This window comes from Dysidea avara, chromosome 4 (assembly GCF_963678975.1).
Source record: "Dysidea avara chromosome 4, odDysAvar1.4, whole genome shotgun sequence".
Taxonomy (NCBI): domain Eukaryota; kingdom Metazoa; phylum Porifera; class Demospongiae; order Dictyoceratida; family Dysideidae; genus Dysidea; species Dysidea avara.
Window position 1 is genome coordinate 9328831 of NC_089275.1, and position 27532 is coordinate 9356362.

Sequence of the window (27532 nt, forward strand, 5' to 3'; positions counted from 1 at the left end):
ACCGATATCATAGCCGTTAGTAAAATGTATTTAAAACCTATATCACTGGGTGTGATGTTCGATTGTGGTATTCACATTTACTCAAGTCCTGCTGCTCTGCAATAATCAATACGTTCCAAGCTTTTTTTTCAGTGCATATACAGCAAATAAACACCACGCATAACAGTTCGACACGGCTACTGGTAGAATTTGTGAGTACAAACTGCTAAGCGTATCAGTAATTGAGTGAACGAAAATATACGAATAAATACGAATATTTTGTGTGCCGGGAGATTGATGGATGGTGTTTTGTAACTGTACTCTGTACCTGTCGTGCTGGAATCAGTCATCTACCTTACCCTTATAATATAAAGTTACTGTAAGGATCGCTTATTTTCTTTAATATACATCGAAAAAGCGAATTTCCAAATGAATTCCAATAACCAAGATATCAGGAAAGCCAGGTAATTGTATAATTTAACAAGTGATTGTTTACTGCGTGTATGATTGTAAGGGGTACTTGGGTAATGTGTTACTTCAAGCGCGTATCGTGTTCTTTCACAATCAGCGTAGAGGGTTTTGGTGATGTATATATAAACGCTTTATACTGATGGCGGTGATTTGTGTCTATTATTCTAGGCTATTGACAACACTCGGTAAAATAAAAATAACGACCCAATATATTAGAATACACCTCATAATAAAGGCCAACATTTATTTACACCAGGCCTTGTATCATACATCTATGTTAGTTTGATATTAGATTGTGTGTACTGAATTGTGGTATTCAGCTACCATAGCCCAGGGAATGTAAGAGCCTTAACACCTAATGATTGATGGTGTGAAAATAGACGTTTGCTTTTTACTCGTGTATTAAATGCTGTCTATACCATTTTGGTGTTTAGAAATCAGGATATTTTATTAATACAGTTGGTATCACGGTCGGATTGATCGGATGACAACGGAAGCAGTTTTGGGCGGCAAGCGAGCCGGATTATTTCTCGTAAGAGATAGCAGTACCTGCCCTGGTGACTACGTACTATCAGTAAGGTGAGTGAGTGGGTATTAATTAGAAAACATAACATGTTTTAACTACATGGAGGTGTCAGTAAAATAACTGGTACTATTTTATTGCATTTCCTGTTTGTAAGGTAATTAATATTACTGACTACATAATGTGTGGGACATGTTATAACTTCTTTACTGTACCCTTTGTGTTCTTATTTTGATTTCAGTGAAAATTCAAGAGTCAGTCATTACATAATTACAAGAAGAGGCGGGCAGTATGTCATCGGGGACCAAACATTTGAGGATATTCCTCAAGTGATAGAATTTTATAGACGGCATTTTCTAGATACAACCACTCTCACAGAAATAGTGAGTGATGTACTATACATTTGGTATAAATGTATGTATGTATACTTCTTCTGTGCGGCGTGTTATTTTAAGCCTCTACCTCCCACGCTCACACCCATAACACGTTTGTGTTGTGTGTGTACGTGCATGATACGTATGCACTACCTGTGTACTGTACACGCATACTCAGATGTGTGTTTACACATGCGTACGTACGTACATGTCAATTTAGTATTACGTACTTACGTCTTGCTTAAACATACTACAATGCACCACAAACCCTGACAACTGTACATTACACAGATGCGTGCTCAAGAGTATGTACATCGTTATCACTACATACATTACACAATCACTATGCACTGTACACAAACGCACACACACACTGCACACCACAACGTACCATACATGTGCACTAAACATATACAGAACACGTTGTTCCTTTCAGGTGATTTCCTTTCAGAGTGATTTGTTTTGAAACTTTAAGTTTGCAACTTTATGCTTAAATTGTATAATTACATATCAAATAGCTTCAATGTGTAGTGAAATATAAACAATAAATTATTAAATGGAAACCAAAAGGAGTTAATAGTAACATTTGATGTATTATAGGTATGGCCTAGGTGTTGCTAGGTGTAGTTAGATGGTTCAGACTTTATGTAGATGATGTGCATGCCTAGAACCTGTCACTGAAATGATATCATTTGTGTGAGTAATCCTCTGAAGTTGTTTGTAGAATTTATTTCACCTCAAGTGATTTCAAAAGAAACCTTAATGTCCTTATGACTTTTAATCATTTGATGTGGTACTAATGTGTAAGTATACATTACTTACTGTTAGTGGAGTGTGTCAAAAAGGATGCCCAAACATCGATAACTAAGGCACTTGTTCATGGCTTTATTTATATCAGAGCACACACACTTGTACCCGTGAACACCTTGATGATTCCGATAGTATAGCCCCTGTGTTTTCAATCTGGTATATTTCTGTTGTATTGTTGTATCGTAGCTTTGAGCACATGATATAGTTTGTGTACAATTGCATATTTATGTGCCAGTGTGCTACCTGTCCTATTCTTATTAATGCATACCTCTCTCTTATGTGGAATTTCACCCATATTGACCACATCAGTGACAAGTTGTTTGTACTGTTTAACTAACCATACTGTAATCTAATACACTACAAATACTTGGGCATCCATGACTGTTGAAAAGTGGCACAATTTGGCTTCATGAACAAATTACTTCCTGCAGGCCTGGCCTTGTAGTTACAATGTGTACATATTCACAGTTATAGCTTGTGTGTATATGTATCAAACCTTAATAGAATAATTCCTTGTTAGTATGGCATCTCTTTATGTGAACAGTATGATAGTGTGGAGGGCTGTCCTTGTTGGTATGTAAACAGTTTGAGTGGTTTACAGCAGTGAAATAACAAATACAACATTCATAACAGTGTGCTATTTCCATCATTCTTAATAGAATATATATAGGAATTTGAATTTCACTGTATACGAATAAGATACTATGTGTCCATGAATGTGTGTATACGTGACAGAAATCGAATGTGTGTACATGAATGTGTGTACATGAATGTGTGTACGTGTAGCTGTATTTTCTGTTTGTACATTTGTTATTTGATTGTTTGCCTTGTGTGTGTGCTCATGTGTAGTGTGTGTGTGTGCTCGTGTGCGCGCATGCGTACATGTGTGTGTGTGGTGTGTGCACGCGTGCGTGTGTACTCCATTAGGTCATGTCTAATCCTGCCTTTATAGTTCTAACATATCTCAAATGTACAGAGGATGCATTTAAAAATTTATAATTTCTCGTCTTGTATTGATGCCAATAGCTACATATATGATAGTAAGTGTGCTCTTCTCAATTTAATATTAAATTTAAAAGTTGTGGGGGTTTTCATCTGTTGGAGGTATAAACTCAGTGTAGAAAACAAACACCCACGGCTTATATTTTGGTAACGTTATCTTAGGGAGATGAAATTTGAGAAATTTTAGTGCAATGAAATATGGCATAGCTAGACTATTATCCCATCTCGGTGATTTGATCAGTTTAGTTTGAGTATTATGTCATAACCAAGTGACCTACTGTACCTGAAATAGCATAAAGTGTATTTAAATGACAGTTAACTCATGTGTAGCTGATTGTAAAGTCTGTGTGTAAACTGAATGCTTCAGAGTGGAAAGATTGTTGTGCCTTGTTTACTGTGCACGTGGGATGATCAAACATTATGTGCGTGGGTGCGTGCGTGTGAGCGAGGGAGTGTGTGTCTATGTGTGGTGCTTACATGCTGTAGGATGTGTGTGTGGTGTGTGTGTGTGTGGTGTGTGTGTGTGTGTGTGTGTGTGTGTGTGTGTGTGTGTGTGTGTGTGTGTGTGTGTGTGTGTGTGTGTGTGTGTGTGTGTGTGTGTGTGTATCACGTACAGTGTAGTTGTATACATGAGTGGGGTATATGAAAAGTGAGCCATTTTAACTGTTGTGCCAATGTGCTTACTTAATATCTCAATTAGCTTCCTGTTTATGGTGACTATGTCATAATAGTGATAATAATATTTTCTTTGATATGTCTGTGAACCAGAAGAGAATCCAAGGTCACAAAAAAGTTTTAACCAGAAATCTTAAGACCTAATACAGTATATATATATATATATTTGTAGGCATTTGCAAATGCACATTAAAAACCTGAATTTTTCCCCAACATTCGACTTAGTATTTACATGGCTACTTTCGTCCGTTGGATAGTTCAAAATTTAATGTATGTTATTGAGTTTGAAGAAACATGAGTACGTAGCAGCAAGGGAAAGGTAAATATCAGTAAGACTTGACACTCGATAAATAGTCAAGGCCTGTATTTGAGACCAATCATTTAAGTTCCTCTTCTCCTCGCCACAAACTTTACTGTAAATTTGTTTATTCTTGTATGAGGCTCTATTAATGCAGTGTGAATGTTAGTGTGTATGCTGCCAAGTCCAAAGTACAGTACGTACTGTATACACAGCTGTGGTGATCATGACCTATATAACTTACATAAGCCATCAAGTACCAATAGATTGACTGTCATGAAAGGTGTTATGTGGTTATGAGACCAAAGTTTTGTCTTGATTGCAGATCAAGATTTTAATGTACCCATTAACAGCAATAAATATTGCAGTAACTACAGGTGTATATAGTGGGTTGCATACTTCTAAAGCGTCAGGGCTAATACAGGCTATATGAACTATACATTGTACCAATAGTTCATAATATATATATATACTGAGGAGAGTATCCTACTCTCATATACCCCTGTAGAAGGGCGTATCGTGAAGTTATGAAACGACAAGATGTTGTGGTTTGTGACGTATGGGAGGCCGCAAAGGTACAAGAATCGTTAGCACCGTTTCACACTCACGACGCTCAGGATAGCCGTATTTGCGAATGGCCTAGCAAGAAATGCCTATGAAGTGGTCTTAACCCATGAAGGAACGATTGTAGTTCGGTGAGAAACGCTTAGAGCTAGAGTTAATTTGGTTGCTAGCGACGTTGTTAGGTACGTGTTCAATCGATACCATGTTCAACTAATGACATCATTAATTATACAAAGAAAAACGGGCGAACTCAGAAGTGCTATGTCATAACTTCACGATACACCCTTCTACAGGGGTATATGAGAGTAGGATACTCTCGTCAGTATATAATGAACTCTTGATTGTACTAATACAGAACACTTAGTATTGTACGATGTGTTCTTGTTGCAAGCCAGTGCTGTTTGTGTGTGTGCGTATGTGTGTCTGTGTGTACATACATGCCAGCAGTACATACAGTGTACTGTACATTAGCAAATTTACTATGTACTCCACTTGTTATTTGTTCCCCCAGGCACCCAGGGTGGTGGTCGACCAAGGTGGACCCCAGTCCATGCCAGCACCAAGCTCAGCAGTGATGTCATCAGGTCCACCGGTGGGTGGTACCCCTGATGTCGTAGGAACACTAAGAGTACGAGGGAAATTTGACTTCAAATCAGTAAGTAATGGCTGGTATTGTAAACTAGTGGCTTTATAACTGCACTATAGCTACATAATTGAGTGCTGCAGGGTGTCCTGCCCCAGCTCGAAATATTGCACATGTACCATGCATGTTTCATGCCTACAGGATCTCCTAAACATGCATGCATGTTAACACTAATAACATGAATGTACATGCATGCATGTTTCATGTAACATGTGGATTTTGGACACTTCTCCTACATGTTGCATGCATGTAACATGAATCTAACATGCGTGTTTGTGTTAACATGTCATAACATGTACTGATACCAAAAACTGGCATGCATGTAACATGCATAGTGTATGTCATTATTATGGCTACTATGGTTACTATGGTTACTGCTATATCTAATGGTTACCCACCCTACTTGGCAACACCTACAGCATATAGAACAGTCATACTCACACAACAGCTTCGACTTACCAAACTATTCCTCACTACTACTACATAACGTTTCAATTTGTATTTATAATGAGTGTTGGTTTTCATTGTGGGATTCCACATGCACGATGCCAACATAATTATATGTGCTATGCATGGTACATGCATGTCCCCTTCACTGTAACATGACATGTTGTATGATACATGCACCTCACACACATGGAACACTCATGTTACAGTAAACATGCATAGAGGTTGCATGGTACATGCATGTAACATGCACAATATTTCGAGCCGGGGAATTTTTAGCAGGCCCCATATGGGTATTTGTGCAAACTTTATTTCTACTGTGTTGTAAATATGCACCCATGACTCATGTGCCTTTTGCTGTACAAACACAAAATAAAATTTTCTTACTTTCCACTCGAACAAGTGAATCTGAAGGTATATGTTTTATTTGAGCTTAGTTACGCTGCGTACTGAAGCGATAGAAACATGCGTAAAAATTTTATGTGGCTTGTGTATTTTTACCTGATTTATTTCAATACGTTTTTACAGCAAAATGAATTTTGTATAAATGGCCATTTTTCACTAGCTCAGCCAGTTACATAAACAGTGTGTACTGTATGTCTGGAATTTTTTCACCATATGGAGGGAAACTTTGGCGCCATTAAAATTCGGCAAAGTGGTGAATGACCATGACTTTACCAAATTTTCCTCATCCAAATATTTTGGTGGCGAAGAAAATAGCAAACCAAGCCTCAAATTAACCAATTTTCTACTCGACCAAGGGATAGTGGGCCAGGCATGAAGCCAAGCCTGCCTCGACTACCTCACTAGGTAGCTAGTTACTGTACACGTGGTATCCTCAAACTTCACCTCAAAACGGGCGTACGATATTTACTATTCCAGAGGGTGTAGATCTACTGTCTATATAGTATTACCTATTAGTTGGTAGCTGACTCCAGGCGCCGCTGAGAGGCGTGGCACTCTGCCAGTTCTCACTTCAGGGCCAGGCACAGCAATTAGTAATCTAATTAATTAAATAGGGCGTGCGCTTTGCTAACAATTCGCCGAATTTTATTTTGCCAACAGTGATATTTTGCTTGATTCGCCAAATTTTTCCCCCTCCAAAGTTTCCCTCCGTATGGTAGTTCTAAATTGCTGTTTTGTGAGCACATTTCATGTGTAGTAGTTCACGAAATGGCACATGTATGTTGTTGTTATTTACCACATCATAATACTTTAACCTTTTTCGGGTTCACTATCAGTGGTGCGAACAACAATATTAGCCATGGAACCTGTATATGCGTGTATATATGCAGTAAATGCAGAACGAATACGTGTGTGTTGTGTGTGTGTGTTGTGTGGCACATGTGTGACAAACATACATCTTTTTTTCTTGTATACACACACACACACATACATACATAATGCATACAGGCACGTGTTTTCATATTCTGTATTGTTCGTATCATTTTAGGATGATCCTGAGGACTTATACTTCAAGAAAGGAGACATAATGGTTGTGTTAAGAAAAGATGAAGAAGAGTGGTGGTTTGTGAAACACTCAGATGGTAGAACTGGCTCCATACCAGTACCATACATTGAAGTAGTAAGTTGCAGATATTGAATTGTATAAATTTTGTACAGTTTACATATCTAGGTGAATTGTAAGTAACAATGCCAGGTTATCTGTCTATGCTGGTTATGCAAATGGACAGTCTGTTGCTAAGGCCCATGGGTGGTCGAAACAGAAAAAAATAGTAAAGTTTCATCCAACTGTCCAGTGTATGTGGGCTGTTTCAAAGGTTTATAAAATTGGGATATTCATTATTCATTTTCTCATTTTGAGATAGACGTTAACAAGTCTACCTAAACACCAGCATTTTAGCTTCTTTTTTTTTTTTTTAAATACCATTATTATGTACTGGAAACATTTTGGAGAAAAAAAATCTCTGTATTGCATAATTGTAGTATTCAAATTGTAGTAGTAGTCGATGTGAATTTGTCCTTTCAAGCATCTAGTTAAACTGTTACAGCACTTCTTGCAATTTCAAGCGAAATGCATAGTGAGGTTGCGCATGCATGTTTACTATTTTTGACTATTCTCGAAGTGAAATAACTTATGCTACCATCCCTGTCAAAGAAATTTGTCAGATTTACAGCAGTCTGAGGCACGATATGGGTATTCACCACCATTGTGGTACCAGGTAAATCGCGTATAAAACCACGCATGTGTACGGATTCACATTACGCATTTCATAGGAAATTTCAAGAAGTGCTGAAAACCCTTGTCCGTTGGTGTAATTATTGTTTAGTTTAAAAAATAATTGTGTTTGCTTTTGTCCTTGTCTAGATTCAAGATGCAAATAAGGTGAGCAAACTTTGTACATACTGTATGTATGTATGTATGTAATTGTATGTATATGTGTTCTACACTTACAACCATGCGTATACTTTGCATTGTACACACTTATGTATTCTATTTACACTCATGTACACACACAATCACCCACTTAACTGAGGGATGCTGGGTAATCGAATACAAGTGATTTATTTAGGCCAAGCGAGTGAGCATTCCAAAGGAATGTGGATCAGCCATGGATAATAGCAGTGACCTGACCCCTGTCTTACAGTGTATGATCTGTATGCATGGTGTAAGCCCCATTGTTGGAGTGTAGTGTTGGGTGATTAACCGATTAATCTAACTAATCGATTGTCAATTAGCGAAAATTGATTTTGTTGTAGTAGGCAGGTGGAGTATGACAATAGTGTGACAACAAGTTCTAATTCTTAGTATGCTAAATCCTTTCTATGACAAATTATGAATGGCAGGGTATAACAATTAAACTAATCATGTCCCAGCTGAATAGCATGATTGATAGAGGCCTTGTTTGCATCCCTTGATGCAGGAGGATACATTGTGTACTAAAAAATAAACCTGATAACGAGATTTAATCAAAAATCGAGACTATTTTTAAAAAAATTATCTAGATTATCAACAGGGCAATGTCACCCAATACTATTGGAGTGTAAATACAGCTCAAGGGCGCCCTGACCCCCACCACACAGTCAGGGCCAGGAATGCTATTAGATACTCACCACTAGGAGGTTGGCAGCATGGGCACACACGCATGCACGCAACATACATACCTACACATGCACGCACGCACGCACACACTACACAATATAACCAATTATTATTTTCTTGTAGCCATTTAAAGCAAAAGCATTAATGGATAGGCAGTGTCCATATGATCCTACAGCATTACCATTTAAGGTAATCACCATCCTCATATTCTTATTGTCACACAACATGTCATGTCCTTGTATCAACAGTTTACCCAGGAGTGGTCCACACTTCCTGTGTCATTATGATAATGTGCATGTATATGTTGGCCCACATTTCCCTATCAATAGTTGAAATGATCAATAGGGAAAGGTGGACAGTGTTTGAAATAATGGTTGGGTCATCTGACATTTTCTGACCAAAATTTGTCCAAGTGTGGTCAGACACAATGTCCAATCAAAATGTACTCACAATTTGTAGAAAATTCACCAGACAAAAAATGCACATGAGACTTTAAGGTAAAAGATAGAGTAGTCAATGTCTGAGTAAATTTTACAAATGTCTGATCATATTCAGATGCTATGTCTGAGCAGTTTGTCTCTGCTTATTTCAAACACTGGTATGTGGGGGAGTAGTCCTCCAGATATTGTAAATATCATTTTACTGGCCATAGTAGATTCATGAATTGACCTTATTACAATAAAAACTTCCATAAAGGATGTTGTTGCCAATTGAATGAGAACTTTCCCTGTAGCTTGCCCTATAATGTGTTTATAAGGGACTTACTGGTATAACGTCATGAGCTGTATAGCTGCATAAAAGTCTTCAAACAATTATGTCAGTTTATGTAATCATTTCCTCATTTTATATTTATATGTTTACTCCATTTGAAATTCTCTTCTATTTAAATTTATCGTTTAAGAGATAACTACCTGTTTTTTTCTTGATATCTTGATGATTACAGTAATGTGTTTTGTTCTGTTACAGAAGGGAGACATCATTAGTGTCACAAAACAAAATGATAATGGTCTGTGGGAAGGTCAGACGATCGACGGTCGGAAAGGACATTTTCCGTTCACACTAGTTGAGCCTATAGACAGGCATTGAAAAATAAAATGAACATCCACTATTACATCAATATACTACTACTACTACCACTACCACTACACCCGTAGCTCTTAAGACACACCCTATTACTATCTGTGTCATTATTTTTTTCTCTCTTTGTATTTTGTGTTGGAGTCTCTTTTCCATTATTATTTGTTATGTAATTTTGTCAATTTTATCATTGCAAATGCTGTATCTAGTTGTGTATGGTTCTGGAGTCGTGGTAGGGTTGAAACGAAGAATGGTTTTGTGTTTTTACAACCATTTCTTTCACATGCAACCTGTTTGTAAAGACCAGTTTGCTAACTAACCATAAGGTTTTGTTAATCAAATTTGCCATAAGGAGCGATAAAGCATTGTGTAGCCATCATGGTGGTTGTAGAACTTTGTATGGACAAAAATTCTAGATCACATATAGCTATTTTTTTACACTGTATATATCCATTAGTGTTATTTCCTCTTGCAAAATGGAGGACACATATATAGCTATTTTTTTACACTGTATATATCCATTAGTACTATTTGCTCTTGCAAAATGGAGGACTGCATCGGCTGCTGCTGGGTTCTTTGGTTCCGGGCGAAATCAAATGAGTATTCGAAGTAACAGCCTGACTAAGCCTCCAGCAATATAGTGGTTTCAAAATGTATTTAAAACCTTATTGTCACTAGTAATATTTGATTGTGGTTTTCCACAATATCAGATTACAAACCATCTATTATACGTACACTATATATGGAATGGTATGCTAACCATTGTGATTGGTTGTGAAAACACTTCTAGACATCTAGACTACACACATCTTAACACACTTTCTACATGCTGCAAGTTTGTTTGGATAGTTATAGAAACGAAACGAAATCAGCCTACAGTCTAGTGGAGGACAATCACTATATTATGCACAGTTTACACTATAATATATGCACGCACTACCTGTTTATGCATCAAGCAAGACTCCAGGTGGAAGATTTCTCTGCACGGCGCTTATCGATTAGAGATATTAAACGCCTGCTCCTACCCGAGGGTCTGGGGACTCTACAATAGAAACGTTCTGTGCTTGGGTAGGTGAGCGTTGATTGTCCCTTGACCACTTACATAAGAGATGTGTCATAATAGCCACAGATGGCTTCATCCCTCTCTTAAAGGCATGGATTCAGACTCGTCAACCCACTGCAGCCAATCATTACCGTAAACGGTTTGTAATGATCAAGTAGTTATTGCTATTCACTCCTCTTATGAAAGCGGTCAAGGAACAATCAACGCTCACCTACCCAAGCACAGAACTTTTCTATTGTAGAGCCCCCAGACCCTCGGATAGGAGCAGGCGTTTAATATCTCTAATCGATAAGCGCCGTGCAAAGAAATCTTCCACCTGGAGTCTTGCTTGATGCAGAGGTAGTGCGTGCATATAATAGTGTAACTGTGCATAATATTGTGATTGTCCTCCACTAGACTGTAGGCTGATTTCGTTTCGTTTCAATTCCGGTTTTTATAACTATCCAGTTTCTGTTTGTTTGAAGGGATTCAACAAAAGTGAAATTGTGTGGTGAGTTGGGCTTTGCCTTTGATGACCCTCTCTGATTATGAGACAAAAGTGGGAATAGTTGCCCGGCTCAGTGTAGTAGCATGCAAGGCAGGTAGCCTGGCTGCATGCTTGTGCAGTGTAGTCCAGCCTTATACTGGACTATCAGTGGCGGATCCAGGATGGGGCATTTGGGGCCAATTCCCCCCCCCCCCCCCCCCCCCCCCTTCAAGAAATTGCATACAAGATCGAGATACTCTAATAGAGCAGTCAATTACTCTAATAAAGCAGTCACAATGTTCATGAGGCAGTGTAGCTTACCTATGAAGCTATAAATAGGATTTTATTTTACATAACAGACGTGATATAGTTGGTAAGGATAACTAGCTATTATTGTCGTGACCTTTTTTTTTTTTTTTTTTTTGGTCTTCAACTGGTTTTCAGCAAGTTTTTTTGGTCTTCAACTGTTTTTCAGAAAAGTGCCCCCCCTCTTTCCAAACTCTGGATCCGCCCCTGACTATGATACAACTTCTTGTAAGTTGTGACAGTGTTAATATTTAAGAAGTTGTGGTTCAGTTTTGACACTGTCACTTAACCCCATTGATACAGCTAAGGCTACCAAACAAAACCTTGTCTTATATAGCCCTGTGCACTGACTTGTTGCTACTGCACCACATGTACAAGTCTAGCTATTATATTATGACTATGCTTGGTAGCTAATTCACAAAATAAATTGAAAAGTTATTACAAAAAAGAAAAACTGAGTAAGGCTGTGCAAGAGCAAGAGTTCATAAAATTATTATGAACTCTTGGCAAGAGTATTACATAAGGGAAGGATCATTGTGTTGAATGGTAAAATGGAGGACTGTGTCTGCTGTTGGCTTTGCTAAAAGCTTCCATGAAATTCAAGAATTCAGTTGAAGTTATGTCCTTCTGGCTGAAAACCAAAGGAAGTTCCAAAGTACTAAGGCTATACACGTATTGGCATGCACTTTCTCATAGAAAATAATTATATTATGGTGGTGAAAACTAATGGATCATAAATACTTATTTTAACAGGTCAAGTAGCTATCAAATGTTTTGAGGTATCAGTTCTAATTAGTGGCTGTGATGTGTGAATTTATATAACTACATAGCTACGTACATAAATATTATAGTTTCCAACACCCCCATACCAGGGGCGGATCCAGAGTTTGGAAAGAGGGGGGGCACCTTTCTAAAAAACAGTTGAAGACCAAAAAAACTTGCTGAAAAACAGTTGAAGACCAAAAAAAAAAAAAAAAAGGTCACGACAATAATAGCTAGTTATCCTTACCAACTATGTCACGTCTGTTATGTAAAATAAAATCCTATTTATAGCTTCATAGGTAAGCTACACTGCCTCATGAACATTGCGACTGCTTTATTAGAGTAATTGACTGCTCTATTAGAGTATCTCGATCTTGTATGCAATTTCTTGAAGGAAGGGGGGGGGGGGGGGGGGGGCATTTGCCCCAAATGCCCCATCCTGGATCCGCCACTGCATACAGGCGACACTGGGGAATTCTAAAAAAAATTGTGGTTGTAGCTTCTTTGGTGGATGCATAGACTGCACTATGTTTCTAGGGATCAAGTCACCACCGGCTGGGTCAGCAGTTTTTTCATTATTGATAAGTTATAAAGGTGCCCAGCTCTTTTAACCACTGTATTTCATGTACAGCGGAACTCCTCTTTAGGACATCCCTGAATTCTGGACAACCCAGCTTATAAAAGGTTAGTTCCAGTATCAGTGGCTTGTACACCCCTTAACTGCTTGAGGACACTTCTTTACAAAGGACAATAATAAATTCCCCATAGTATAGTATAAAAGGCAAAATGGAGGACTGCATCAGCTGTTGCTGAAGTAGTTTTGGGTTCATTGGAATTCAAATAATACGAAGTAACAGCCTGACTAAGCCTCCAGTAATATAGTGGTTTCAAAATGTATTTAAAACCTTACTGTCACCAGTAATACTTGATTGTGGCTCTCCATAGTATCAGGTTACATGCTAACCATTATGATTGTAGATGGACATCCTGTAAAATACTGTGCTACAGTTTGAATATCTTGACTTATGTAATACAAGTGGTCAAGTAAATTAGCTAGCTACACAGGGGTTTGCTATGAATGTCACACAACTTACCCCATAGCATATCACAGTACAGTCAGACAGCTATTAGAATATCTGGGACAATACTTTTGGTATGATGTGAGCCTGGAGTTCAGTATACATGTGTGTTGACCAACAGTGGTCACATTACAGTCTGCAACAGTTGCATATGATGTAGAAAATAAATCACTTTGACCATAAAAAGTTTATGCTTTCCTGTCCACAAGTCTTGCATGTAACCGGTGAGCATAATAGTCCAGCCTTATGCTGGATTATAAAAGAATGGTACAACTTCTTGTAAGTTGTGACAGTGTTAATATTTGACATGTTATGTTTCAGTTTTGACACTGTCATTTAACCCCATTGATACAGCTAAGGCTACCTATCAAAAGCATTTCTTATAATAGTCCTGTACACTGACTTGTTGCTACTGCAGTGTACAAGTCTATCTATTTTATTATGGCTATACTTGTTAATTCACAAAATTAATCGAAAGTTTATTGGAAATATGAATGAAAAAGAAAAACTGAGTAAGGCTGTGTAAGAGTGTTACATACATCTATAGTATGTTCACGTTGAGCTGAATCCTGAGAAACAGCTAAAAATTAAAAGTGGATTTTTTCTCATCAGTTAACATTTCAGCCAACCAGATGATTATTGGTAACAGCAAAAGTGTCAACAACAGACACGTACGGTTTGGTTCTGTTACAAGTTCAGGAAAGGGCTGTAATGGACACTGCACTTATATGGCTTCCTCATAGGAAATGTTTTGCAAACATTTTGATTGGCTGTAATTATTATGTCAAACATTTGAACAAAAAGATTTTGAAATATTTTTAGTGGGTCAAGCAGTACTACAAATGAGCCAAATTTCAAGATCATGTGTAATTGCATCCATGAGTTATTAAATGTTTTTGAGGATTCAGCTCAACGTGAACATACTATAGCCTATCTGCTGAAAGGGAAGGATTGTTGTTTTGAATGGTAAAATGGAGGACTACATCTGCTGTTGGCTTGCTAAAAGCTTTCATGGAATTCGAGACTTTAGCTGAAGTTCTTTCCTTCTGGCGTAAAACCAAAAAAGTTTTGAAGTAACAGCCTGACCAAGCCTCCAGTAATTTAGAGGCTTTAAACTGTATTTAAAACCTTACTGTCACCAGTAATATTTGATTGTGGTTTTTCAGGTTACAAATCATCTATTACAAGAACACTTAAGTATGCATGCTAATCATTGTAAAAACCATTTAGGAGTACATAGCAGTACTATGTTCACTGATAGAGCTATCTGAAACAAGATGCAAGAGAAATCCAATGAAATGATCAGTGTCGTGATGACAGTAAAAGGTGTGAACAGCAGAGGTGTGTAATTTGTAATTGACTCATTTGAAAGGCTGTATCAGAGTGCATACATTGCATATTTATTATCATGGTAATACCATTAATGGATCATAATATATTATTATGTGACCGGAGCTGCGATGATAGGGAATGTGGGGCACAAACACACAACAGGGCATGTCTCTATATGGGAATAAAATATTTGCATTCTGCAACTTGCATTGTAACTGCTTAATACCTGCGGAAAGTTTCAAAGCTACAGCATGATGGCACAATAAGTTATGGGCAATAAAAGTTTGAAAAAGTGGTTAAATTTTTATGTGCCCACATGTCCTATTATTTTTGTAGGCCTGTAAGATTTTAAAAACATTTTAGCAGGTAAAGTATATATAGCTATTAAATGTTTTTGAGGTATCAGTGGCTGTAATGTGTGAATGCACATTCCACAGTTTTAGTTACATGTTTCTGACTTTCTGTATTTTAACAGGTTTAGCCTTCTCACAGTTCCTAGCATTTATATATGAATAGCTGCTAGCTATAGAGGTACCCCACATGATTTCCAATGTATTTGACATACAGTAGAACTTCTCTTTAGGACATCCTTGAATTCTGGACAACCCAGTTTATAATGGACATGTTACATAGGTCCCAGCATCAGTAGCTTGTTCACCCTTTAACTGAGGACACCTCTTTACAAAGGATAAGCCCCATCTTTTATAGAACTGAGTAAAAGTCGCAATCAATCGATTATCATGATAGCTATTAACTTGATAGTATAGTATATATCATGCTATCGCGATTACTTATCATTATCTGTGCTTAGACGTGACAAAAATATGGATAACAAAAGCAAACATGATAATGTTGAAGTTCAGAAAACTGTAAAAGACTAGTAACTTGAACGTGGGCAACAAAAGATAACAACTGTAATACTGACACATAACAATTTTTAGTGGAGTGTTAGAAAAGCTGAGCAGATATGCAAATCATGATTATGATTATTATGTACATCATGATTATGATGGTAGTACTATTTTTTTATTATTTTTATTATAATTTATTTCTTTTTGTTTTTTACTTGTTTTCTTACCTTATATTTAGTTACCTTACTATACTCTTGCTTATAAAAATACAAATAAAATACTAGATATCATGAAGTAACAGCCTGACTAAGCCTCCAGTATTATAGAGGTTTCAAAATGTATTTAAAACCTTACTGTCACCAGTCATTTGATTGTGGTATTACCATAAATTGTCTATTATATTTACACTCCATATATGGAATGGTATGCTATAACCATTGTGATTGTTGTGAAAACACTTCTAGGTTGTAGTAGGTGTACAATGCATGCTACAGGATGGGTTGTAATTTGCTTAAGATAGTTACCAACATTGTCATCATGATCAATGACTAAGACCGAAATGACATTAATAATTATTGTTTTAATGGGACGTTTCATGATAGTTTCAAAGGAATTATATATCATACATCAAAGTTTACGGTACATCATTAATATTTATGTAACACAAGTACGGAAGCCATTTTAATCATTACAGGACTTTGTTGTGAACATCACAAATAAAACTTACCCCATAGCATATTTTACCCACATTAAACTCTGCAATACCAAGTAGCATACAATGCAGAAAATAAATCAGGCCATGGCCATAACTTCTTTCCTGTCCACAAGCATTGCACATGGCCAGTGAGCAATATTCGGTGAAATGGAGGACAACATCTGCTGTTGCTACTGAGCTGTGGCGGTAGGTTTTTCCTTCCCCTAGTGCAGAAAGATTATAATGAAGTAACAGCCTGGCTGACTACATGTATAAGCCTACAGCCATTTGGTGGTTCGAAATGCAGTTACAGCAAAATGAATAATGGTATAAGTAAGAATCAAAAAAAAAGGTTCTCATTATACATAGTAAAATAAGTTTTTCAAAATTACTGACTTTTATGGTCCAGTACATGAAAAGGTATTATACTGCATTTTGTCGTACCTAGTCCTGTAGACTGCACACATCATGTGACACATGCAACTTAAGTACTTATACTGAGCAAGTCAAGACCACAGGCTTAGTCATGTTATTGAATGATACCACATCATCACTGGTTAGCCTTCATGTGAAACTGTATTCTACTTCACCATGCATTTACTGCTTTTAATACAGCTGCCATGTACAAACATCAGCTATGAAATATTTAGTTCATCAGCTAATGAAATATTTAGCTCAATGCTGAGCTAAATATTTCATTGCAGCTTCCTCCAAACTTCTAGGCTATGAGCTAGTTAGTATGCTAGTAGAAACAAACAGGTGCAATTGTATAAAAAATAAAAAGGAAAGGCTAATCTCTTCTACTATATTGTAGTACATGTTTTTACAACCTATCACTGTGATTAGCATGCCATTCCATATACTGCATGTAACCTGATATTCAGTGTGGAAAACCACAATCAAATATTACTGGTAACATATAGGTTTTAAGTACATTTTGAAACCACTATATTTCTGGAGGCTTAGTCAGGCTGTTACTTCGTAACTTTCTTAGCAGAAAATTGAAAACTCACAAACTGACAGCAGATGCAGTCCTCCATTTTGCTATTCAAAACAATACTCTTTTTCCTAATAAGGCTGATTTGTATTCCTTGCTTGTAAAACTGTTAATAAAAGTTATATTTTAGTGACCTGTAAATTAGATCAGTGAAGTACAAATTGCCAATGCGTAAATGTTTCTTTAGTTTTATTGGAAAGAAGAATGTGTAGAGATCAATTAGGCTGAATTGATTCACTACACAAAATTAGCTAAAATTATGGGAAATTTCCAATACGCCATTAATACTACAATCTATGTACATATTGTAACTAATGTATGTACAGCGATTCCATACAAAAAGTGGTGAATTTTGATTCATACAAGAAACGACAAGCTCAGGGAAGATAAAACACTACAATACACAATACTCACAAACATACGTATAGCCACATACACACAATTTTAAAAATCTTCCAACACAAAATACAAATTGTCATGGAAACTACATAGTTACTGCAGTATATTGCCTACTTCCACCTTAAGGGAAAACAAACACACAGAATGTTATACATTACTTGTACAACACACTGATAAAGAATTACGAATTATGTATACCACCTTAATTTGAGTGTTGATTGGCAAATTAAAGTATACAACATCATCAAAAAATGTTTGGTTAGTTTTCTTTCATAATGGAGTTTCCCCTCTCAAAAAAAAGAAACCCCTGACCCAGTGAAAAGAAGCAGCTGATTATATACAATGTTTAATTTAGTATTAGCTATGACATGCTCAATGAAAATGTGTCAGATGTTCATGAACACCAAGGAAAAAATTTGTTGTAGTCAACAAATGTCAGCAGTGCATTGGTATTGCAGCCATTCAATTGTGGATTATTTCACTGATTGATACGTAGTTAGCCAGGTGAGATATAGTCTAACACATGACAGCATACGTGGCAGATGATTAAACAGGCACCCTGTTTAACTAGTGCTTTGATAATATGACGATTATCACGATAGTATTAAATTCTCCAACCATTCACCTGGTTGTGATGCATAGGTTGTAATGTGTAGCTTTAATTTCATACAGCTGTGTCTCACTGTACTGTTCACAGCAGTAGGAGTACAAGATAGAAGCATGTTTGCCCATTGGTTTATGCTTTTAAGTAATGTTGCATTCATAAACTTTTAACAATACTGTCCCTTTAAGTGAAACATCTGGACGGCTATATAATATGTCTGTACTTAGTAGACACGAGGGGACAATTAAGGATACAGATACACATGTACGTATTGGGCCGGGGTTCCCATTTTAGAAATTATACAGACAAAAATAATTATGAGTTTAGTTCAGGCCATGACAAGTGAATTTTCATGAATGTGATGTCAGTGCTTTTGCAATCCCCCTCCCCCCCAGAAAAAAATTAATTAATTTTAATAACACGATCTCTTTAAAAAAGTAGCTTATATGGCTATAGACTCCTAAACATTATACAAGCAGTATATTAGGTGCAGTAACAAAGGGGAGGGAAATGTTTATTCAGAAGGTCTTTTGCTCTTGCAGTTATAAAGATCAAGATACTCTAATAGAGCAGTCATGTGTACTCTAATAAAACAGTCGTGTACAGTACAGCTGAAATAATATAATTTTTATTAAATCACAGTATGGGTGCATACTAGAAAGAATCTGATCTGTGTGTATGTATGTATGTCCACACACCCACTTGAAGGCAATGTGGCTTGTCAATCGAATCACTTTTTAATGACTGAAAAACAATGTAGGAAGCTACTAGGAATAGTATAGTCTTTGAGTTGAAATGGTGCATGTCCACTTTGTATGCATGTTAATAAAGAGTAGCCTTGAGGCTTTGTCTAGAAAATTTGCATAAGGAAATATAAAATGAAAATTGTAAAACAGTTAAGAAGATAGTTCTGCACATAATTTGTGGTTACAAGCTACGTTACACTTCCTTAGCAGCACATAGCAATGTATGTAATACAAGATAATTGATGAATTACAAAATAATTTTAATTATAAGTATTATTACAAACTATAAGGTAAAGTACATAACTAATAGCACAGTGTGCATTATTTCAATATACAAATGATTTATTAAGGAATAGTACAGAGGGAGGTATGACACACTTGTGTGATCTGATAAGATTTGTATGTAACAAAATGGAGGACAGCATCTACTGTTGCCTGGGCAGCTTTATGCAGAAACATGGTTCGAAGTAACAGCCTGACTAAGCCTCCAGTATAATATATTGGTATCGAAATGTATTTAAAACCTTATTGTCACCAGTAATATTTGATTGTGGTTTTCCATAGTATTAGGTTACAAATCATCTATTATACATACCCTATAAGGAATGGTATGCTAACCACTGTGATTGGTTGTGAAAACACTTCTAGACATCTAGACTACACACATGTTGACGCTTAGTACAGGCTGAAGAGGGAATTTAACAAAAGTGAAAACATGTAGTGAATTGGGCTTTGATAGGATGGGCCTCTCTGATTATAAAAATTATGATAGTGATAGTAAGTGGTGTGCAAGGCAGGTAGCTGCTCCATGCTCATGTGGTGTAGTCCAGCCCTGTACTGCCGGGACTATAAGAATGATACAATTTCTTCCAAGTTATGACAGTGTTAACATTGATGTGTGTTTCAGTTTTTGACACTCATTTACCCCATTGATACCATTCAAAAGTATGTCTTATATAGCCCTGTACACTGAGTCATTGCATATGTACAAATCTACCTATATGGCTATACATATGTTAATCAAGTTTAAATGAAAAGAAAAACTGAGTGAGGCTGTGCCAGAGTATTACATCTAGCCTATTTGCTGAAAGGGAAGGATTGTTGTTTTGAATGGTAAAATGGAGGACTGCATCTGCTGTTGGCTTGCTAAAAGCTACCATGGAATCCGAGAATTGAGCTGAAGTTCTGTCTTTCTGGCTGAAAACCAAAGAAAGTTTCGAAGTAACAGCCTGACTCAGTAAGCCTCCAGTAATATAGTGGTTTCAAAATGTGTTTAAAAATAGTCACTAGTAATATTTAATTGTGGTTCTCAGGTTACAAACCATCTATTACAGGTACATTTAGGTAAACCATTTGAGGCATACAGTAAATATGTTCAATGATAACTATCCGAGAAAAGGCACAAGAGAAATAGCTAGCTTTTTGGGCCAACTAGATGATGTTTGTGATGATAGTAAACAGCTGAGGTCTGCAATAATTGACTGCATATACTGCAATTTGCTTTCCCATAGGAAATATAGTAATGGGTCATAATAAAAGGACTTAATAAGAGTTTAATGTCAGACTTAAAACATTTTAACAGGTCAAGTAGCTGTTAAATGTTTTTGATCAGTTCTAATTACTGGCTGTGATGTGCCGGAATCCGTAAGTTGTAGTAAGCTAAGTTAGGTAGCTACGTACATAAGTTATACAGCCAACAATGGGTTTAAAATAGACTGTAGTTGTAGCCCCTTTGGTGGATGTGTGGGGATCAAGTCAGCGGGATATTTTCCACATTCCACATGATTTTATATATTATATTTTTCTGACTATACAGCCTTTCCCTAGTGGGAGACTGATGGATTAGCTGCAAGCTATAAAGGTTTCCAGTACTTTAAACCGTTGTATGTGTTTCATGTATAGTATAGTTCCTCTTATAAGGATATCCCTAAATTCTGGACAACCCAATTTATAAAAGATCTGTTCCAGTATCAGTGGCTTGTACACTTAAATGCATGAGGACAGTTCTTTACAAAGGACAAAAATTAAGTCCCATGCATGGTGTCCGTCTTAATAGTATACAAAAGGCAAAATGGAGGACTGCATCGACTGTTGCTGAAGTAGTTTTGGGTTCACCTTGAATTCAAATAGTACGAAGTAACAGCCTGACTAAGTCTCCGGTAGCACAGAGGTTTCAAAATGTATCAGTTTAAAACCTTACTGTCGCCAGTAGTATTTGATTGTGGTTTCCACAATATCAGGTTACAAAATGACAAATCATCTATTCTAATGTGTGTATCCTATATGGAATGATTTGCTTTCAGACATGTAGGGCCATTTCGTCCTGCCAAAACGCCATTACGCACGAGAAGCCATACAACATTTCAGTAAGGGTTAAGTTTTTTGGTGTGCGCTGCTTGTGACTAATAGAATCTGTCTTCAACATAGGTCAGGAAGCTTAATCTGTGCTGAAGACTTTGTTGCAAGGTGCTTTTTCGCTCCGTGATTATTGTACGTGGGCGGGTTATCCAGATTAAATACTGTACTGAATAGAGCAGTCGCATAAATACTCTAATAATGCAGTCAAGTAGTGTATAACAACAATCCTTGCACTGAATTTGACAGCTATTAAAGGCACCAGTAATGTAAATTATACCTCATATTTGGAGACTCTCAGTCTGTATGCACATTGCAATTTGATCAGTTTCATGTGTGTACTGAAACCTTGACGGCATTACTATGCAGAATGCAAATTACACCATTCACCACCATTAGAAATCCATAATCCATCACTGGATTAATAAAAAGTACATAAACTAGATGAACAAAAATTGAAAATTTTAAGAGGGAGAATAGGGATCTCTGAAAAAAGCCATGAAACAAGAAGGGATCGCTGAGATGGTAATTTAAACCACAAATCCCTATTTTGACTCATTTCAAAATGACAGAACATATAACTAAAGATTTATGACAGAGAGTCATAATAGGGATTTATGGTTTACATTACCACCCCAGCGATCCCTTCTTGTTTCATGGCTTTTTTCAGAGTTTCCTCAATTTTTTATTCATCTAGTCCCAATGGCGGATCCAGGATGGGGCATTTGGGGCAAATGCCCCCCCCATTCCTCACCTTGTGGAGGAGCCAGTCATACTTCTGATTAAAATAGCTACTAAACTTTGTCAGGCCAAGAAACTCATGGAAATATGCACATTTTACTAGCATTTATTACAAATTCACCTGAAACCAAAGTGAACCGAACTCAAACTAGCTGTGAAATTGTCACCCAGCACCTTTGTAGTACTAAGCGCCTCTAAAAATAATTATCGTGTTGCAGTTGTTTAAGACATTCAGAACCTTTTAAACAGCTTTTAAGACTTCACTGCTAAGAGGTGATTATTTGCTGCTCCAAAAATGCAATACTGAACTAGAGTCTGTAGAGAATCTGGCTCTCCCCAAACCATTTACAACTTAGCCTGTTTGTGCCCCTCCCCTTGCCAACTCCTGGATCCGCCCCTGAGTCCTATACGGAATGATATGCTAACCATTCTGATTGGTTGTGAAAGCACTTTCAGAGATGTAGTCTTAACACATTTCTATGTGCTGCAAGACAAAAGTGAAATAATTATTGTGTAGTGAGTTCAGGTTTGATGATGGAGCCACAACCCCTCTCTGATTATGAGATTGTACACTGAACGAAACCTCTCTAATCTGACACCTCTGTAATTCACTATACCTCTATAATCTGACATTGTTTTGAAAAGACTTTTTATGTAATAATATACCTCAATAATCCGATGTCCTTGCTAATCCAACACAATTGTCTTATCCCAATGAGCATTGGATTGTAGAGGTTTCACTGTAGTAGGAATAGTTGCCTTAGTGAAGTAGTATGAAAGGCAGGTAGCTCCATGCTTGTGTAGTGTAGCCCAGTCTTATGCTGGTCCTTTGCTGGACTATAAAAGAACAATACCACTTGTCGTAAGGTATGACAGTGTTAATATTGACATGTGTTTCTTTTTTGACCCCCATTGATACAGCTAAGGGCACCGCCATTCAAAAGCATGTCTTATAGCATGTACACTAACTTGTTGCACATGTACAAGTCTAGCTATATATGATTATACATACGTTAATTTACAAATCAAACAAGTTTTTTAGAAACACGAATGAAAAAGAGAGGCTGTGCAAGAGCATTATAACTAGCTTATCGTTGAAGGAAGGATCCGTCATTGTTTTGAATGGCAAAATAGAGGACTGCATCTGCTGTTAGCTTGCAATTGGTAAAAGATTAAAGCAGCTAAAGTTCTGTTCTTCTGGCTGAAAACCAAAGAAAGTTTGAAGTAACAGCCTGACTAAGCCTCCAATAATACAGTAGTTTCAATAACCTATATGTCACTAGTAATATTTAATTGTGGTTTCCAGGTTACAAATCATCTATTACAAGTACACTTAGGTATGCTAATCATTGTGACTGTAAAACCATTTTTAGCCATACATGACAGTAATAAAATGTTTACTGATAGCCATCTGAGAAAAGAAATCGATAACTTTTCAACCAACTAGGTGTGTAATTTGTAATTGCGACCAGATATGCAAAAATGGATCTTCCAATTCTATGAACTTGGAAGACAATACCCCAGGGTTCAAGAAACATATTAACCTGAAAACAACTCAAGCTATGTTGGTGCTCAGTCACTACTGACCAAATTTCAAGTCAGTAACCTTTTCCAGTCTGGAGTTATGAGTTGTCAATAATTATGGTGAACTGATGTGTGTGGTATTTTGCAAATCTCATCACAATTTGATAACCAGTTTGAAAGGCTGTATTGGAGTGCATACACTGCAATTTGGTTTCCCATAATATTATGGTGATACCATGGGTCATACATAAATTAATGTAAGATTTTAAAAACATTTTTACCTGGTAAAGTAGCTACTAAATGTTTTCGAGGTATCCATGGCTGTGATGTGTGAATGTATTATAGAACTATCATGCAGCTATGTAAAATTAATTATAGCTGCCAACACTCAGTTTACAGAGGAAATAAATTGTGTAGCTTCCTTGGTGAATGGGTAAATCTCATGTTACTTGGGTCACCACCTGGCCAGGGATTTTTTTCACATTCCACACAGTTGAAGTGGGGTAAAATGGAGGACTACGTTGGCTGTTACTAATATTACCTTATAATTAGTTACTTTATACACTGTACCTATACCTATAATACTAGTTACCTTACCTATAATTTTTATTAAATAGTTGTTTTGCACCAGTAATGTTTGATTGTGGTATTGCCATAAATCATCTATTATACGTACACTATATATGGAATGGTATACTATAACCATTGTGATTGTTGTGAAAACGAATCAGGTGTATATACAATGTACACCACAGGATGGGTAGTGAATTTCAATAAGTTCAGTAACAACTGTTGTGATCAATGAAATGTATTCAACTAGTTTTATGATAGAAACTATCATACAGGACATCATTAATGAATATATTGAATTTACTGATGTGAGTCATGTGACACAAGTGCGGAAATCATTTTTAATCCACTGTTGTATTACAGTAGCTTGTTGTGAACGTCACACAACTTAATTTCACATTAAGGTAGCATACTATACAGAAAAGCACGTGCACGTAGCCGGTGACCAATATCAATTTTAGTGAAATGGAGGATGGCATCTACTGTTGCCGCAGAAGGTTTTTTCCCTTCCCTAGTGCAGAAACATTATATGAAGTAACAGCTTGGCTGACTATAAGCCTATATATAGCTATTTAGTGGCTCAAAAAGTGCTCACATTAAAACAAATAATGGGATAGGAAAATCAAAAAAAAAGGTTTTTAGTGAAAAAAATCACCAATAAAATTGACTTTGTTAAATCACCATTTAAGTGCTTCCATTTATAGCAGCTTCAATCTCTTAAATGGTAAATTTAAATAGGAGAGAATTTCAAATGGAGTAAACATATAAATGAGGATTTGATTACATAAATTGACATAATTGTTTGAAGACTTTTATGCAGCTATACAGCTCATGACGTTATACCAGTAAGTCCCTTATAAACACATTATAGGGCAAGCTACAGGGAAAGTTTTTATTCAATTGGCAACAACATCCTTTATGGAAGTTTTTATTGTAATAAGATCAATTCATGGATCTACTACAGCCAGTAAAATGATATTTACAATATCTGGAGGACTACTCCCCCACATACCAGTGTTTGAAATAAGCAGAGACAAACTGCTCAGACATAGCATCTGAATATGATCAGACATTTGTAAAATTTACTCAGACATTGACTACTCTATCTTTTACCTAAAAGTCTCATGTGCATTTTTTGTCTGGTGAATTTTCTACCAATTGTGAGTACATTTTGACTGGACATTGTGTCTGACCACACTTGGACAAATTTTGGTCAGAAAATGTCAGATGACCCAACCATTATTTCAAGTACTGTCCACCTTTCCCTATTGATCATTTCAACTATTGGTAGGGAAATGTGGGCCAACATATACATGCACATTATCATAATGACACAGGAAGTGTGGACCACTCCTGGGTAAACTGTTGATACAAGGACATGACATGTTGTGTGACAATAAGAATATGAGGATGGTGATTACCTTAAATGGTAATGCTGTAGGACCACACAAAAGTACAGCACACGTGGGAACTAAATTCATCCTATTATCTATGATCCAAGGCAGTGTCAATGTTCATGGTGATGTTTGCTTTCCAGGTTAGCTGCCTGTGCCTTTCTCTTTGTACCAAGTTCCCCTGTGTGATGTGCCATACTTTTCTCAAGTGCATTGTTCTTTCACTCAATAGCTTCAGTTTCTTCACAGTGTATGCTCACGTACATTGCACTAAATTTAGTAGTCACCAATCAGCACAAATCACAGAGTCATTTGAACAATGCCATAGGACTTTACAGGCTCATTTTTCACAGCATAAAGTGCAGTTTGACACTCTCCCTCCCCATTATGTATTCTTGCTAAAATGGAAACCCCAATACATGTGTATCTATATCCTTAGTTGTCCCCTTGTGTTTACCAAGTACAGAGGTGTACATACATAGCTGTCCAGATGGTTTGTTTAAAAGGACAGCATTGTTTACACAGCAAAACGATAAAAACAATTTATAAACATGACTTCACTTAAATGTGTGATGTAGTAAAGTAGTGGGCAAAATTAATGTGCGTACATTGCACTCCTACTGCAGTGAAAAGATAGCAAAACATAGCTACGTACTTTACATGATACTTACAACAACCCAGGTGAATGGTTGGATAGCTTAACATCATTGTCAATATCACTATTCACCACATGGCGGTTGTCACAGGGTGTCTATTTCATCATCTGCCATCAGTGCCATGCCTGCTGGAAAACGTGTTAGACTATATCTCACCTGGCTAGCTATTAATGTACAAGCCTGAGTCCTGCCATATAAGCACATACAATTGTAGTTATGTAATGATTTACTGGCATCCACAATGATGCCAATGCACTGTTGTCAAACCCGACATTTGTTAACTATAATGATTTTTCACCGGTGCAGGTGAAATTCTCATTGTGTATGCCATAATTTAATGTTGTATAACCAGCTGCTTCTTTTCACTGGGTCAGGGATTTCTTGGGTGAGCCTAATTAATAATAGGAAATAGATTTGCTGTACAAGACTAACCATACATGTAAATGAGTAAGCATTCTTTTGATCTCATTACTAATTTGTCAATCAACACTCAGGTTAGGACGGTGTATAATTTTTACCAGTGTGTTGTACAGGTAGACAAGTACTGCATAATATGTTGTGTGTTTGCTTTCCCTTAGGGTGGAAGTAGACAGTCTACTGCAGTAACTATGTAGTTTCCATGACAATCTGTATTTTGTGTTTGAAGATTTTTAAAATTGTGTGTGTGTAGCTGTGTGTTTGTAACTATGTGTGTATAGTAGTATTTTTGTCTCTCCTGAACTTGTCATTTTTGTATGAATCAAATTCACCACTTTTTGTATGGAATTGCTGTACATATTGCATACATTAGCTACAATGTATAGATTGTAAATTTCCTACTTTTGCAACTCAGATCTCTATACATTGATCTTGTCTAATTTTATAAGTTAACATTAGCTTTAGTAGTTTGACAACCAAGGAATATAAACAGCCTTATCAGAAAAGGGATTCATTGTTTTGAATAGCAAAATGGAGGACTGCGTCTGCTGTCAGTTTGTGAGTTTTCGGTTTTCCGCTGAGAAAGTTACGAAGTAACAGCCTGACTAAGCCTCCAGTAATATAGTGGTTTCAAAATGTACTTAAAACC

General features: G+C 36.7%; 1 protein-coding gene and 3 long non-coding RNA genes across 4 annotated transcripts; 3 read left to right on the top strand and 1 right to left on the bottom strand.

Moving 5' to 3' along the window:
• The first annotated feature begins 219 nt into the window (after positions 1 to 219).
• On the top strand, positions 220 to 10131 carry LOC136252988 (crk-like protein). The gene is made up of 8 exons (XM_066045576.1): positions 220 to 443; positions 910 to 1029; positions 1215 to 1356; positions 5208 to 5351; positions 7240 to 7371; positions 8116 to 8133; positions 8974 to 9039; positions 9817 to 10131. Exons 1-8 carry the CDS (start codon positions 409 to 411, stop codon positions 9934 to 9936), a joined length of 777 nt encoding a protein of 258 aa, XP_065901648.1. The 5' UTR covers positions 220 to 408; the 3' UTR covers positions 9937 to 10131.
• A 537-nt stretch (positions 10132 to 10668) lies between these two features.
• LOC136254713 (uncharacterized) lies at positions 10669 to 11028 on the bottom strand. Its single transcript, XR_010700698.1, has 2 exons — positions 10868 to 11028; positions 10669 to 10807 (listed from the first exon to the last, which is right to left on the bottom strand). It is a non-coding gene; the product is annotated as an uncharacterized lncRNA (long non-coding RNA).
• Positions 11029 to 11226: 198 nt separating this feature from the next.
• On the top strand, positions 11227 to 15023 carry LOC136254714 (uncharacterized). The gene is made up of 3 exons (XR_010700699.1): positions 11227 to 11329; positions 11387 to 11480; positions 14834 to 15023. It is a non-coding gene; the product is annotated as an uncharacterized lncRNA (long non-coding RNA).
• Positions 15024 to 20762: 5739 nt separating this feature from the next.
• Positions 20763 to 27307, top strand: LOC136253106 (uncharacterized). The gene is made up of 2 exons (XR_010699958.1): positions 20763 to 20870; positions 27045 to 27307. It is a non-coding gene; the product is annotated as an uncharacterized lncRNA (long non-coding RNA).
• The last annotated feature ends 225 nt before the right edge of the window (positions 27308 to 27532 follow it).

Bases quoted from the DNA above. Each gene is read 5' to 3' on its own strand.
- LOC136252988 (XM_066045576.1), top strand. From the start codon at position 409: ATGAATTCCAATAACCAAGATATCAGGAAAGCCAG. The intron at 1,030-1,214 runs GTGAGTGAGTGG...TTTTGATTTCAG, and splicing joins GACTACGTACTATCAGTAAG to TGAAAATTCAAGAGTCAGTC. The intron at 9,040-9,816 runs GTAATCACCATC...GTTCTGTTACAG, and splicing joins CTACAGCATTACCATTTAAG to AAGGGAGACATCATTAGTGT.